Source organism: Mauremys reevesii, linkage group 2 (genome assembly GCF_016161935.1).
Source record: "Mauremys reevesii isolate NIE-2019 linkage group 2, ASM1616193v1, whole genome shotgun sequence".
Taxonomy (NCBI): Eukaryota; Metazoa; Chordata; order Testudines; family Geoemydidae; genus Mauremys; species Mauremys reevesii.
The window spans coordinates 113168415-113184695 of NC_052624.1; the positions used below are offsets into that span (position 1 = coordinate 113168415).

At 40.3% G+C, this 16281-nt stretch overlaps 2 protein-coding genes across 8 annotated transcripts in view; one reads left to right on the plus strand and one right to left on the minus strand.

The window, feature by feature from the left end:
- The window catches only part of CEP72 (centrosomal protein 72), a 62977-nt gene extending 61716 nt beyond the window's left edge, over positions 1–1261 (plus strand). Inside the window, exon 16 of the mRNA XM_039526823.1 lies at positions 425–1261. The gene's annotated coding sequence lies outside the window, so the exon portion shown is untranslated. The remainder of the gene's footprint in view (positions 1–424) is intronic.
- Positions 1262–6541: 5280 nt separating this feature from the next.
- The window catches only part of LOC120398988 (tubulin polymerization promoting protein), a 116836-nt gene continuing 107096 nt past the window's right edge, over positions 6542–16281 (minus strand). For 6 of the 7 annotated variants that reach the window (XM_039526828.1, XM_039526827.1, XM_039526832.1 and 3 more), the window contains one exon: positions 6542–7036. In XM_039526828.1, the coding sequence (XP_039382762.1) occupies positions 6842–7036 (195 nt within the window). In that variant the 3' untranslated portion in view covers positions 6542–6841. Of the gene's footprint in view, positions 7037–10442; positions 10793–16281 lie in introns of those variants that run through there. The other variant, XR_005594867.1, reaches the window with a different exon arrangement.

Here is a 16281-nt window from a genome sequence, read left to right on the forward strand (position 1 = left end):
GAACACTTATTCAGGATTACAAACAGGACACAGATAGATGCCCCCAGAAAGTACATACATACATCACCATAAGGCAGGGTTATGCTAGCAATACGGCATTGCACACCGAGGCACAAAGAATCAAGCTTTATTTTGTAACAGTTAATAGCCTAAAAGAAATAAAAATTGATTTTCAGATTAGTTTTAAGATGTTTTGGGAAGGATAATGCGTCTCTAGAAAAAACATATGGAGGTACAACTAGCACTGCAAACCAAGTCAGTGAAAATTACTTCTAGATCTGAAGCATGAAATGAAATGTCAGATGCTGTAAATTACAAAAAATTAATAGAGCTACTGGAGGAAAAAAAAACCCAAGCATTGTTCAAAATATTTATTCAGGGCTCAGGCCTTCTATAACCCCAGCATGTTTTCTTGTTCACATAGAGCCAATGAAATGCACTGGTGCCATGCTTTAGCCAAAAATATCTTCGGATGGGAATCCCTAAACTGCTGAAAACTATGAACTTTGAAGAGACTTTTGAGTTTAAAGATACCAAACAGAAAACCAACAATAAATCTCTTACTGAAACCACACAGTTACTAGGAAATTTTGGTGAACTGCAAATATAAATCTGGTGGCTTTATCCTGGACAGTCTCCCCTGTGTAAAATATTTACTTAATCTGGACTCATAAAAATATTTGATTACAATTCATCATGTAATTGTTCATGCAGAAGAGTTGTTAAAGCAAAATTGCCCTTTTAAATGCATGTGATATCGTAAGGCTGTTACAGCTTCCATAGCCATAAATAAAAGGACAAAAACTTAATTACCGACTGCTTTATATAAATGTGATTATAGGGAAGAAATCCTAAAGCGTGGGAGAACTACACTGACTAAATATTAAAGCACATCATGTACTCAAAATCATTTATTAAATAGCACTATAGCAAGAATCAAATCTGATTTTTGTGTAACTTCACTTTTTAAAAGTCCATTTGTTTCCCCCAGTCAGCACTTTAATTTCTTGGGTCCTGATCCTGCAAAGACTAATAATGCACGTGCTTAACTTTGCACACAGGGCGGAAAGTTAAGCACATGTGTAAGGCTTTGCAGGACTGGGCCCTGCCTTAGTGTTAATGGAATCATAGGCATAGTTATGACTTCTGTATTTTGGGGGGAAAAGAGGGCAGCTCCAGTCAGGCCCACAGTGCCTGTCCCAGGCTTGCAGTTTGCACGGGGGTCGGGGGAAGAGAGAATGCCCCTTGGTCCCCTCGAACTATGCCCATGAATGCAATTGATTTTTAAATTAATTGTGTTTGATTTGTTTAAAATATAGATTTTGATCTTTGCCATATCACATTTGAAGTATCTTGTCATGTTTCAATACTATGAGCTTCAAAGGATGCAAAATCAAATTACAAATGAAAACAAAAAAAGATGAGGACTGCAAGATTTGTACAGTGACGTGTGTGTGTGTGTGTGTGTGTGTGTGTGTGTGTGTGAGTGAGAGAGAGAGAGAGAGAGAGAGAGAGAATTGAGAAGCACTGGGTGCTTCAAATCAGACTGACATGAATGCCCAGTGAAATGGAACGGACTTAGATGCATGGAAAAAGATCACAAGCAGAAAACCTGCAACGTACACAAATCCTGACTAGGGACCATGCCATTTACCCAGCCTAGAGTAACGATGTACAATAGAAGCACACCTACGACTACACTGCTTAATGGGGTGCAGCCTGCTGCCTCCTACACATATTACTGTTATCCTCCACACACCCTGCTCTCCAAGTGCAGGGGCTGTAACTGTGCCTGGCCCTCGTGCAGGCTACACAAGGGGCAGGTTCTTTGCATCCTTCCCACACGGAGCACCTTTGTAAGGGCTAGGCAGACACTGAATCTCAGAAAGTAAGTGTCACTGTTTTGTGTTCTCACCTCCACTTAGCAGCAGAGAAAAGACCCATCACAAAATATTTTCTTTCCTACTATCTCCCCTCTTCACTCTCATTTTAAAGTAACTTCTTCACCTGTTCTATTTGGCTTTTAAAAATTGACAATTGAAAAAATATTAAAATAAATATGCATTTAACATTTTAAAAGGAAATATATAAATGCTTCTGTCAACCTATAATGTTGCTGTTGGTGTTATTTTCTTAAGGCCTGATCCAAAGCCTGTTGAAGTCAATAGGAGACTTTCCATTGACTTCAATGGTCTTTGGATAAGGCCCTTATAGAGCATGTTTCTTTTGGTAGGAACTTTGGTGGGCTTGGAAGGATTCAATTTTTATCTTTATATGTTGGTAAACATCCATGTCATCGCACACATGGACCAACAGAAAATATTTCCATAGATAATCATCAAAATTTATCAATAGGCAGCGTAAGAAAAATGCTGCTTGAGAACTTACTAGAATTTGATATAAGGATATTTACTTTGTGTATTACATCATATTACGACATCCAATGTTTACAATTTGTGTTTTAACAGTTGCAAAGCTACCTTTTTTGACTTGCAACATCAACTGCCATTAAATAATTGTCTGACCACCCCCAACTGGGAAAATTTAAAAATCAATAAAAATTGGGGAAAAAAATGCTTTAAAATAAATACTGATATCTGATAAAATTAGAAAAAAAAATAAAAATCAAATTCTGCCAAGCCTATTTCTACACCGGAAGTAGTGTGCAGTAACTATAGTAATAGTGTTGTTGGTGCTATCAAGCTTGTCGATGCAACAAAGAGTAATTCAATATTTCTGTTCCTTGTCAGCAGGTAACTACGACCTGCACCCACTAGCCTTAGGGTCCGGACCTGCACACACTCCAAACATGGAACTCCTGTACACAATACAAAGTGTACAGTGCTCACATTATATTTATTATAAATATTTGCACTGTAAAAAAAAGAAATAGTATTTTTCAATTCACCTTATAAGTACTGTAGTGCAATCTCTTTATCATGAACGTTGAACTTACAGATGTAGAATTATGTACAAAAAATAACTGCATTCAAAAATAAAACAATGTAGAACTTTAGATCCTACACATCCACTCAGTTCTACTTCAGCCAATCGCTCAAACAAATTTGTTTACATTTGCTGGAGGATAATGCTGCCCGCTTCTTGTTTTCAGTGTCGCCTGAAAATGAGAACAGGCGTTTGCATGGCACCGTTGTACCCGACATCACAAGATATTTATATGCCAGATGTACTAAAGATTCATATGTCCCTTCATTCTTCAACCACCATTCCAGAGGACATGCATCGATGCCGATGATGGGTTCTGCTCGATAATAATCCAGACCAGAGCGGACCGACGCATGTTCATTTTCATCATCTGAGTCAGATGCCATCAGCAGAAGGTTGATTTTCTTTTTTGGTGGTTCAGGTTCTGTAGTTTCCGCATCTGAGTGTTGCTCTTTTAAGACTGCTAAAAGCATGCTCCACACCTCATCCCTCTCAGATTTTGGAAGGCATTTCAGATTCTTAAACCTTGAGTCTAGTGCTGTAGCTATTTTTAGACATCTCACATTAGTACCTTCTTTGAATGTTGTCAAATCTGCTTTGAAAGTGTTCTTAAAATGAACATGTGCTGGGTCATTGTCCAAGACAACTATAACATGAAATACATGGCAGAATGCGGGTAAAACAAAACAGGAAGCATACAATTCTCCCCCAACGAGTTCAGTCACAAATTTAATTAAAAAAAAAAAAAAGCATTAAACCACCATCATCAGCATGGAAACATATCCTCTGGAATGGTGGCCAAAGCATGAAGGAGCATCTAAATGTTTAGCATATCTGGCACGTAAATACCTTGCAATGCCAGCTACAAAAGTGCCATGCAAATGCCTGCTCTCACTTTCAGGTGACAGTGTAAATAAGAAGAGGGCAGCATTATGTTCCGTAAATGTAAACAAACTTGTTTGTCTTAGCAATTGGCTGGACAAGAAGTAGGACTGAATGGACTTGTAGGCTCTAAAGTTTTACATTGTTTTGGTTTTGAGTGCAGTTATGTAACAAAACAAAACAAAAATATACATTTATAAGTTACACTTTCACGATTAAAGAGATTGCACTACAATGCTTGTATGAAGTGAATTAAAAATACTATTTCTTTTATCATTTTTACAGTGCAAATATTTGCAATAAAAAATATAAAGTGAGCAGTGTACACTTCGTATTCTGTGTTGTAATAGAAATGAATGTATTTGAAAATGTAGAAAAACATCCAAAAATATTAACAGATAGAATACCATCTGAAATTTATTAAACAGTGTGATTAATCACGATGAATTTTTTTGAGTTAATCATTCGAGTTAACTGCAATTAATCGACAGCCCTAATGTGAACTTTGCAATATTCAGCTTTGATAGTGTTTTACAAATAATTCAAGGTTTGTTACACATCTGTTTGTTGTAGTAAAATGACTGTCCTTGAGCACTATCCAGATTTGTAGCTTTATGGGACATTTCAGGAAGGAATAATACATTTCTGCACTTTACCAGTTACTCTGTGTTCCACTGCTTTTCTGGAATAATGTGGCCATAACAAATATCTAAAAGTGGGTTTGTGCTGTTACCTCTCCTTGAAGGGGAAGGCAGGTAGCCAGTATGATGTGTAAATGGATAACAAACCTTTCCTTTTCCAGGAACTGGAGTGTTCAGGAAAAGTGGATAACTTTGAAACACTTGGAAAGGCTTCACAAACAAATACTTCCACACTCTGACAGTCCTGGTGTATCTCTAAAATTGTGTCAGGTAACCAGAGCCACCAAGGAGGGCTTAAAGGGGGGAAAACACAAACAAGACCTTTTAAAAGCATGCACTGGGTTGGGCAGACTTCCCTCTCTCCTGAAAACCAAAAATCAAAACAAACAAAAAAATTCCAAGCCCATGAAGGAGTTCTTCCTTTTGTTTATTATTGTTATTTTGGTTTCACGTTCATGTTTTGGTTTGAAAGGTCAGTGGTGGCAAAGTTACAGAAAAGGCTTCTATAGAAAGTCAGCAGAAAACAAAAGACAATCTGTTCAAAGGCTGAGAACCTGTGTTCAGTGTCTGGACATGTGCCAAATACAGGGCATTGGCCTGCATGAAAAACTAGCATATGTTGCTGCTTACTGTATGTAAGTAGCTCACTAAAGCCAGCTGTTCTGTATACATTAGAACCCTGACACAGATGGTGGCAGAGAGGCAACAGAGGTGATTAACCTGTACTATCTGGAGTTATAAAGTTAATGCTTGAACTCCATTTAATAGAAAGCAAAGCAGAATTTTAAACCGTTATCAAATACCTAACTAAAAGTCCTCCTTTATCATCTTATATTATACATTGTAGTGCTTATTCTGCTTTGTGGAATATCCATAACCACATGTAGAATATAGAGACCAGCTAATGAGCCCCTGCACTCTCTCTGTATGGATATTTCTCCTTACTTTTTAAGCAATATCAAATGAGTAAGGTTTTTCAATGATTTATCAATTAATACCACTTGTTATGTGGGCCATATGGGATACTTAGTGGCCAGTTTGTTAAACCATTAAGACTGGTCCTGATTCTCCTCTTACAGCAGCTCTAAACCCTGTGGAAATTTATTGCCTTCAAAGAATTATTCCTGACTTTCACTGGACAGTCCAAATAAGAGGAGAATAGAGCCCCTAGCTTCAAACATAGAACACTTACCAAATCAGTTAGCTAACTTTAGTAATGTATCTTTAGAGGGCGTGAGATGCACCTAGTTATGAATAAAGGACTAACAAATTACTATTTTGTGGTGATAATTTAGTTGTCCTTACATGAACTTATGTATTTCAGAGTTGTCACAGACCTTCCTTAACTCAGTCAGAACTTAAAAGGAGCAGGTGCCTGTGTATGTGTGTACATGTGCATGAGAATATGTGCCTAGCTCGATGAAAATCTGATCAGTGGTGTTTAGTTCACACTTAAAGTTTAAAAAGTATAATCCATCATCTTAATGCCCCCTTCACTTACACTGTGCAAACCAAAAACCAGATTGCAACCAAGATTGATATTTCCATCAAGACTTCCTTAGCAATATATCTAGTTCCTCTATATATCATGTTAGTACATTAGTGCCTTTTATGTCCCGTAGTTTCAGTTAGAATCATGCTACCAATACACGCGGTAACTTGCAGGAAGTACAGTATTGGTTTTGAGAAGTCCTGGGCTTTGGGGGGTAAGGAAACGAGGGCTAGTGTCTTCCACATCTTTCTGCTGACAAATAAATTGGAACCTAAATAGGCTCAGCAAGGAGGAATAAGTTCACAAATGGTGTAGGAAAATCTCTTTCTTTTCAGGATAGCAACCTGTTATATTACAGCCATTTACTTCCCACTAATACAATACTGAATTTTTGTCTTTGAGGGCACAGCTGGATCCTCTTTAAGACATCTTTCAAATAAATAAGTATTCAAATCACACTACATAAATATTGGGGTGCTCTTCGGAAAGGCTGCTAGCACAGGAAGATTTACAGTGACCCTCTTTTCAACTATCTGGAGAGCGTTTTTCTTCTATACTCAAGAAAGAACTGGATGTTTAGGAATGTTTGAGATCTTTTACCAGTATTGACAAAGTGTGGTAGAACAGCCCTTGCATTTGGTTTCTTGTCTAAAGCTCAACAACTTTGTATTTTATATTTGTTGCCAATGTAAGCATGAGGAATGTAATGAAGTGTTGCTGTGCTGCAAGTATCTCAGCAGATGTTGAAATCAGTTCCAGTTCCTGAAAACACTTCTCGCCAACATAGTCTTCGCATTCACGATAACTGAAACATGTGGGATTCATCTACATCATTCTTACAGGTATATTCTCTCTCTCTCTCTTTTTAAACTCCCCAGGCTTACTTGCTTCCTTGTACTTTATGATCATATGTGCCTGCGTGCTTGTACCCAGGCACATAGCCCGACGCATCAACCAGGTCTTCTCGTCCTGCTTTGCCTCTTCCTTTCCCACTTGGATCAAACCTCTCTTTGTGGGAACCAGTGAATTTTGACGTGTCTGTAAGTCGTGATACAGTTGGAGATGAAATGGTTTTCTATTGGGAGAAAGACAACACAAGAAAATACTTTTCATTGAAAAGAAAACTACTTTTAACATTATAAATCATTAACTACTGTTGATATCAGAATTGCAGAGTAGTAATGTATTTTAGGAGACCAAAAATAAATGAGAAATGTTAGTTTTGTGGCACTGGATGTAATGACTTCATTAGTTACAAATTGGAGTACAGAATGGCTTTGGGCATGAAGGCCAGCATTTTCAAAAGTGGCTCCAGATTTCGGGTGGGGAGGGTGAAACATCTGAATTCATGTCCCTACTCCAGTGAATATCCAGGTAAGTGCCCTAACCATCAGGCTATGGAGTCACACACTTTCTGGCCTAATACATAATTATTTTTTAAAAAGTAGAAAAGCTTCAGCGGAACAGATTGAGAGAGCCCTGCCCAAAATATCCCATAGCCCAATGGTTAGGGTAGTTTCCTGGGAGATAGGTGACCTGGGTTCAAATCCCTGCTCCATATGAGACTGAGAGAACCTCAGTCTCCCACATCCTAGGTGAGTGCTCTGGCTACTGGGCAAAAGGGGGCGGGGGTACCACTAAAACCACATTTTTTGGCAAGAAATAGGTGACCTGGCTTTTACTCAACAGCTGGGATGAAAGGAGAGAAAAAGGTATTTCACAAAGCCATATGGGATCATGAGAACTTCATTTTTGACCAGAAGCAGAGGTGAGATAGTGGCCATCTTTGACAATTTAGTTTTGTAGATTTATAGTTAAGTCAGAGGAAAAGAGGAAAAAATACACACACACAGTTTACACCTCTGTGTTTTTTGCATTGTGACAGAAGACAGAGAAGGTGTGACATCTTCGGTGCTGTCAGTTGATGCCCCTGGCACTAAGATGATCAATGTCCAATAATGCTTGCTAATCTATCTCATGTGGGTGCTGCAGTATTAGTAATTGTTTATACTATATTTTAAAGACAAAGTGCCAATACTATTTTTGTGTGGCCCAGTGCATGTTAGGGGAAAGAAAATACTTTCTTTGAGATAAAGCAACCTTCAGGACAAAAGAATAGTTAACATGCAATTGTTTGCTGTCTTTTATATTTCTTTCTTGATTTACAAAAATACTCACAGTACAAAGGATTCTTGACATGAAACACATTCTTGGTAAAAAAAATTATAAAAAATAATTCACGAAAGATTTCATAATTTCAAAGTTGTTTCTGTTTGCAGTTTTTGAAAGACTTAAAAACAATTTTTTTTTAAATCTAAACCCAGTTTTCAGCAAACCAATGTTGATAATAATTTTGATAACACTGGGAATAAAACTGATAAAAAAATCATTAAAAAAAAACCCACCTCTTGTCTAGACTTCAGCAATGCAATATATCCTCAGCCCTTAGGAAACTTCAACTAGCACAAAACGCTGCAGTGCACGTCCTCAGTTACATAGGTGACTGAGAGCACACCAGACCTGTCCTCTGCTCTCTACACTGACTTCCCAGAGAATTTCTGATCAAGTTCAAAGTCTCAGTCCTTATCTTCAAAGTGCCCTGGTATGGGCTCGGAATATCTAAAAGGCTGCCGGCCGTAACTGACAATTACTCTCCTCTGGTACAATGAAACTCACAACAAGAGTAAAGCTTTTCTGTGCAGGAAACAGAACCTTCTCTAGGGGTGATCTCAGATCATGGGATGAACTCTCCCAGGAACTAAGTATCATCACAACCTCACCACTCACCTTCTCTAATATAAACACACTGCAACAGGTACATTTACCACCACCACACCAAAACAAGACACTCCATCACACACGCTTCTCCCTCTGGGGAGCAGATGAGAGAACAAACACGACCGATGTGTAATCACACTGATTAATGCACTACTGGAAGGCACTCAGATACTACAGCAATAAGTGCAGTATAAAAACCTACACAGAACAGAAAAAAATCACAACCCCCTCCCTCCACCACAACCCCAAAATACCCCAAAGTTTTCCCTTTTTTTTTTTTTTTTTTTAATTTTTTGATTTTTTTGTTTGTTTAATAAAGAAAAAGAAGACGATTTATCCACAAAATAGTTTTGTTAGAAAAAATTTGACCAGTCTACCTGGTCACATTAGCAGGTCTTTATAAGAACACATTATGAAAACAGACAAGCAACTTCCATTAAATACAACACAACTCAAATACGTACCCCCTTTGTCAAGAGAGCTGAGAGAAGAAAAGCACTACTTTCACTTTGTCCTAAAGGTCAACACACTCAGGTTTTAGTACACCTGTCAAACATACAGCTACGGGTAGCATAAAATCCCTCTTTACCCTATAAAGTGTTAATTCCATCCGAAGAAGTGGGTATTCACCCACGAAAGCTCATGCTGCAAAACATCTGTTAGTCTATAAGGTGCCACAGGATTCTTTGTTAATTCCTCTTTTACCTGTAAAGGGTTAAGAAGCTCAGATAACCTGGGTGACACGTGACCAAAAGGACCAATAAGGGGAGAAGATACTTTCAAATCTTTGGGGGAAGGTTTTGGTCTCTCTCTCTCAGAGCCAGCCAAGAAACCAGGTGGGGATATTACATCTTCTTAGGTATATCTGAACTAAGCATCTAGTCTTGCTGAAATAGTAACAGCAGAAAAGAAATGCGTTAGATTACCTTTTGTTTTAGCTTGTGAATTTTCCCTGTGCTAAGAGGAAGGTTTATCCCCGTTTTTGTAACTTTAAGGTTTTGCCTAGAGGGGAAATCCTCTGCGTTCCTGAGTCTTTTGTTATTCTGTAAAGTACCTACCATCCTGATTTTACAGAGGTGATTCTTTTACCTTTTCTTTAATTAAAATTCTTTTAAGAACCTGATTGATTTTTCATTGTTCTTAAGATCCAAGGGTTTGGGTCTGTGTACACCTGTACCAATTGGTGAGGATATATTCTCAAGCCTCCCCAGGAAAGGGGGTGTAGGGGTTTGGGGGGATATTTGGGGAAGGTAGGGCTCCAAGTGGCCCTCCCTAAATGTTTGTTTAAATCACTTAGTGGTGGCAGCGATACTAAGCTTAGAAAGGAATTTGTGCCTTGGGAAGTTTTTAACCTAAGCTGGTAAAAATAAGCTTAGGGGGTCTTTCATGCAGGTCCCCACATCTGTACCCCAGAGTTCAGAGTGGGGAAGGAACCCTGACACCATCAAAGGCAGATATGGACTCCAATGTCAAGGACCGTCCACCACTGAGAGCAACCTGCGCCCCAATCACCAGTTAAATAACTAAGCTGAATGTTTCCAAATTATATTTTGGTTTACACTAATGACATTTGATGGGGACATGCAACATGACAACAACATAGTGGAGGTGGCCTTAAAAAATATGTAAACTTTTTGTTAGATATTGAATAAACCAATTTATATACTTCTCCCCTCCCCTCCCTGCAAACAAACCCAACACACCTGAAATGTCTGTTGAGCCACTTTGAAATGATGGAAACCGCAGCAAGTGTGGTTCAGAGCTCTCTGTTCAGAATACCACCAGGTTCAATCATCACTGGGATCCCTTGTCTGCTATTGTCCACTTTTTAAGTTTTCAGCCATTTTGACTTTATGAATTATACCTGTGCAGTGTACAGCTACAGTAAGGCATGGAGCTATGCCATGCCAAGAGTCAGACCATTGTGAGATCAGAGGTAGCTCAACCAATCACCACCCTTACTCTACACTTAGTTTGCATGGAACAATTTCATTGATTGTATGAGGAAGACTGCACAGATGGTGGTTTACTTGGTCCAACTGCCATCGCACAAATCAACAATTCTCCCAAAACAATACAACTCCCACACAAATTAACACACCCACCCACACAATGGGATTATTGTGTGTGCTGGTTGTGGCGAACATCATTCATGTTTGCAGCTTTTTTTATACTTATGACTTTACTAATTATACTGGGGAGACAGGACAGGCTTTCAGCCGCCAGTACACAGAATAAGATGTTCTACAATGCAACTTTGGGGCTTGGTTTTGGGGTGGAAGGGTTAAGGTCACGTGGAAATAGGCCAACATTACAGAAAACATTGGTAAGAGCTGCAAGAATGAGGCTTCTGGAGTATTTATTTCTCAAATAATGTTGTTGAAAGATATTTGGGCCCTTTTTGGAGCTTTACCCCATATGAATCCAGGGGTAAAGCGCCACTTTACCCTTGGATTCATACAGAAATGAAAATGATGGCTGGGAAAAAGTGCCACTCTTGCAAATATGTATATTTTATTGGTTTGTTTTGGCACGGCAGTACTTTATATGGGGCTTTATTTTGTTTGTCCTGATTTATCACTGATCACCAGTATACTGCAGTCACCATGATAGTAGGAAATACACCCCCATCAGGACTCGCCTTAGCTGCACAACTAGACAAAAACCAAACTGTAATAAAATGAATAAGCTCAGACAACAGGGCAGCAGAGTTGGACTCGGCCTGATGCCCAACAAGGATCTTACTGTTGTTAATATGTACCCAAAGCATTAGTGTATCTGACATGCACTCTGTATATAGACAGTCACATGCTGGAGCGTGGGCAGCTTAGATACTCCACAGCTACTTGTATTAATGCTGACCACAACTGTCCACTGTGGCAGCTGTCCTAATTCACAGCTGACTGGTATGGGAGACCACAGCCACAGAGTTAGCTTGTTAATTTCCTTGTAGCGAATAACCCAGTTCTGCTTTCTTCCAGGCAGAACACCCATAGTGTTTTTGAAATGGGATTGTAAGAACAAGATTGTTGTGTGGGCTGGCGTCCATATCCACCTTGCACTGCATGTAGAATGCTTCCATACATGTGTCCTATTTGTAGAGCCGTTTCAGCACATCCACAATACATTACCAACTACTGCAAATGCAGCACTCTCGGGACATGACATGCCCGTCAGCAGCAGCAGGAAGCCGGGGGTTCTTGCTGCAGAATTCAGGACCAGTTTACTGTGGAGTACCCTGGCTCCTGTGTATAGTCAAGTCTCCCCTCCAGCCCCCGCATCACTTGCTGTGAAGATTTCAGTGGGCCAAAAAACATTGATAATTGCCAAAAAAAATAATTTAAAATACCAATATAATTACACAGAGCATGGAGTTTGCAACAGGTGTGAGCAAAGGGTTAGTCAGGGCTTTGGTGCAAAACACATGGCCCTTTCCTCTCCATCCTCCACCACCCACAGACACATGATTTTCAGTATAAGGAACAGCTAAATTAGGCAATTGGTGAGCAACAGCATGTGTCCCCATCTGTTATACAGGCTGGAAGTGGAGGGGAGAATCCCTCATCTCAGCCCCTTGGCTGCTCAGAACAACAGTTGCAGCAGCATATCAACAAAGGGCAGGTTGTAAGACAAAATGCATTTGGGGCATTTATTGGTTAGGTTTATTTATAGGTGCCTAATTCCCTCTCTGTAAGTGAGAACTGGGAGCTTCCTGCTACAAGCATCTCCCCTATTTGGATAGTGCTGACCCAAGCTCATTAAAAAAATAAAGAAGCCAGAGCAGATTGTATGGTCTGTGGGATGAGCGAATGACCCCCAAGTAAGCAGAAAAAAAGTTAATCAAGCTGTGATGCTTGCCGAAGTATCCTTCAATCTCCCCAGACACTGGAAGCAGCTGTAGGGGCTGGAAACTTGCAAAAAGCAAAGCTTATTAGTAAGTAGTCAAAGGGGTAAACTTAGGTTTTTCCCATATGTGTTTATAGAACATTGTTGCTAAAATAGTTCTTTACCCACACACCACAGGATGCTACCAACAATTAAGGCTGTTTGTTTTGTAAACAGAAATAATCCACATGCAAGAGACAATCTTTTCAGTGTGAAGTTAAGACCACGGTCCCTATTTTAAAACACACACATTGTGTGGCACTGGCCTCCTCATCATCTCTGCTTACTTTGCTGAACTTCGGTTTTACACGTTACACATTCTCACGTCACGGGACGCCCTCTACATTTTAGGTGACTTCCTTAAACTTCAGCAGATTAGTCTTCAGGACAGAATTCAGTTCTGATGGTTTGTAAGGGCACATCTCAAAGAGTTGGATAAAAAATGACATGCTCCAACTTCCTCCCCCCACATGAACAGCAGTGACAAGTAAAGGTTTAATAGACTTGTCCATATAATCCAATTCAAGCCCCGGGATTGCTGAAGTTAGGATGGAACACACACACACGCACAATTTCTGAGCAGATGTACAATTAATTTAACCCCATTGGTTTCACTGGGACTGCAGAAGGTGTACATCAGTGCAGGATGTCTCCAATGTCAATGTTACAATGCACAAACAACAGTGCTACATTTGTTTTCAGAAGTTGCCAGTCATTTATCTGGGAACTTTCTCCATTTTGTGACTTATTTCCCCAGGTATCTACACATTTTTCTATTGTTACCTCATAGAACCCCAGTGCTAGGTCTAATGCAAATCAACAAAAAGGTCCATACTTCATCGGTAAGGATCAAACCCGTTTTCTGTGCCAGAGCAATACTCTCTCTAAAGTGTGGTAGACAGCAATAGATGTAATAAAACAGCTACAGCCTACAATTTAGCAACTCTTCCTCATTTCTCTAATCGTCTAGTTCAGCATTTTTCAAAGTTCGGGTCATGACCCAGTACTGAATTGCGGCATGTCAGGCGCTGGGTTGCTCTGGTCAGCACCACCGACCGGGATGTTAAAAGTCCCCTCAGTGGTGCTGCCCAGCTAAGGCAGGCTAGAGTGCCCACCTGTTCCGACACCGCACTGCGCCCCGGAAGCAGCCAGCAGAGGGTCTGGCTTCTAGGCAGGGGGGCCACGGGGCTCCACACGCTGCACCTGTCCTGAGCACTGGCTCCACACTTCCACTGGCTGGGAACCAGGGGATGGGGAATTGCAGTGCCTGTGAGCGAGAGTCGCACACCTCTGCCTAGGAGCTGGACCTGCTGCTGGCTGCTTCCAGGGCGCAGCACGGTCCCAGGCCAGCCGGGAAGCCTGCCTCTGCCCCCTGGCTGCACCGCTGACTGGAAGCCGCCAGAGGTAAGTCAGCACCCCAACCCTACGCCCCAGTCCCCTGCCCCAGCCCTGAAACCCCCTGAAACCTGGAACCCCTGAGCCCCAAGCCCCACCCCAGAGCCTGCACCCCCAGGCCAGAGCCCAGAACCCCCTCCCATACCATGAACCCCTCATTCCCAGCCCCAACCTTCTGCCCCAGCCCTGAGCCCCTCCCACACCCCAAACTCCTCATCCCCAGTTCTGTTGGGTCGTGGGCATCAACAATTTTCTTCAACTGGGTGCCCAGAAAAAAGTTAGAAAACCACTGATCTAGTTTTCCAATAAATTCAGGTCTGTGGACTTTGCTACAGGCCTTCACATCAACTTGCTAATGATTTTAAACTCTCCTGTTGCAAAGTCAGCAAGCAACCACAATTCCCAATGAAGCCACTGGAAAATGAGGATGCTCATTACCTCTGAAAAATCAAGCCACAAGCCTTCAAAACAGTATCAATTTCACAATCTTAGAACAAAGAAAATAGTGATCCCACCCATTATGTGCATTTCCATCACAAGCTAGAGCCATCTATTGAGAACAGTTCCAGCACCAGGGGAATCAAGAAGAAAGAAACATAAAAGTAGCATCCATGGAGACTGACAGTCTCTCACTCCAAATTAACTGAGTAATGTGTAGGTCTTTTCTCCAATTGTATCTGAAGGTATTGAGAAGAATCCCACCCTTGTTTGTATTACAAGCAGATGATGACAAGCCAGTCTGACCTTCTGTTATCACAAGAGACAAACTGATTGTCCACCACGCTTCCAGAAGTGTGAACATCCAACAGACAGAGAATTCTACCTTGGCAATTTCATATTTCTTTTGGATTTGTTCAAAAGACATTAGAGATAATAATACAATAGCATCAGTTTCCATTTCTTTGTCTTCCAGGTTTTCTTGGTCCAGGTATGTTCACAGATTGTGAAATTTGTACATGCTCAGATAGACGAATACTCAGACGATACTACTTCTACTACACTTACTAGTTTTCTAATTGCTTTGTTTACGTTAACAGAACACTAAAGAAATAGTGAAGTTGAGTGTAGACCATGTCTTTGAAAACATAGGCAGATAGCATAGGCAGATTTAGTTCCACAATCTAATTTGCTCTCACTCTGTAGTGATTAATGAATGAATTTCTCATTCTTATCAAAAGATCAATCCAGAGAATTTCAGACTCGCTGCTATACAGAATTAGGAAATGCAAGATGCTCCTTTGGCCAAACTCACTTACTTCTAATGAATTCTTGGTTAATATAAGAATAAAATATTTTTCTACATCCATGAAACAAATGGCAGTGGAATGTGGGATTGTGAAGACGTGGACAAAACTATCATGGTAAGATGTACATTTTCAAGCAGGTCTGTTTTCCTACAAAGACAAGGACTTTCATCTTTCCAGGTCTCTTCTGCCAGAGGTCAGTGGAGATACCACAGAGCATGATTTGGTTAAGGTCAACTGTTCTTTATATCCAGGTATTTAAAAGAGTTAAGCAGGCCAATAGAAATACAGGTCTTCAATAACTTTAGACTTCTGACTTAACTACTCTTATATTAAGCCTGGACTAAAAAAAAATATCCAAAGTACCTGTAAGGCCGGGGGCCTGAACGAGAAGATTTTTTTCAAAGCAAGCATGTGGTTGTTTACACAGACTTATTTTAGCCTCCAGAAAACCAAACTGAGTTCCCATATTGCTTCTTCATCCCTGCTATTCTGATGCAAGCAAGGAAAAGAAGAACTCTTGCCTTCAGCTGAAAGGGAGCCAATGGACACTAGTTTGTTATAAGTAAACCTGTAGGATATTTATGCAGGTTCTTCAGATGGCTTATGAGACGTTCCAAATTTCAGCAGAACTCCCTGTATGTGCTGTTGTGTATGCAATTTGCTCTGTCAAAATGTCTCTTCAGCCGTGGATAAAACTAAGTATGGGGGCTGGACTGGCAATTGGTCCATGGATAAACTATAGGTGGGGGCAAGTTAACTCTTCTCAGTAGCACATCTGCACTATACAGTATGGAGCAAAGAAACAGCTGCCCCTGCATGGACTCTTCTGTACGAGTTCTTTTAAATTCACATTAGTAAATGGCCTGCATGTTTGAGATGATGGCCAATTTATTTATTTCTGATTTTGTTTTGCCATGTGGGCTACAACTTTATCCACTCTACTCCTTTATTTGTTCTGAGTAGGCTCTTTCGAAATACAGAAGGTATGATCTCTGGCCCAAAGAGTTTACAATCT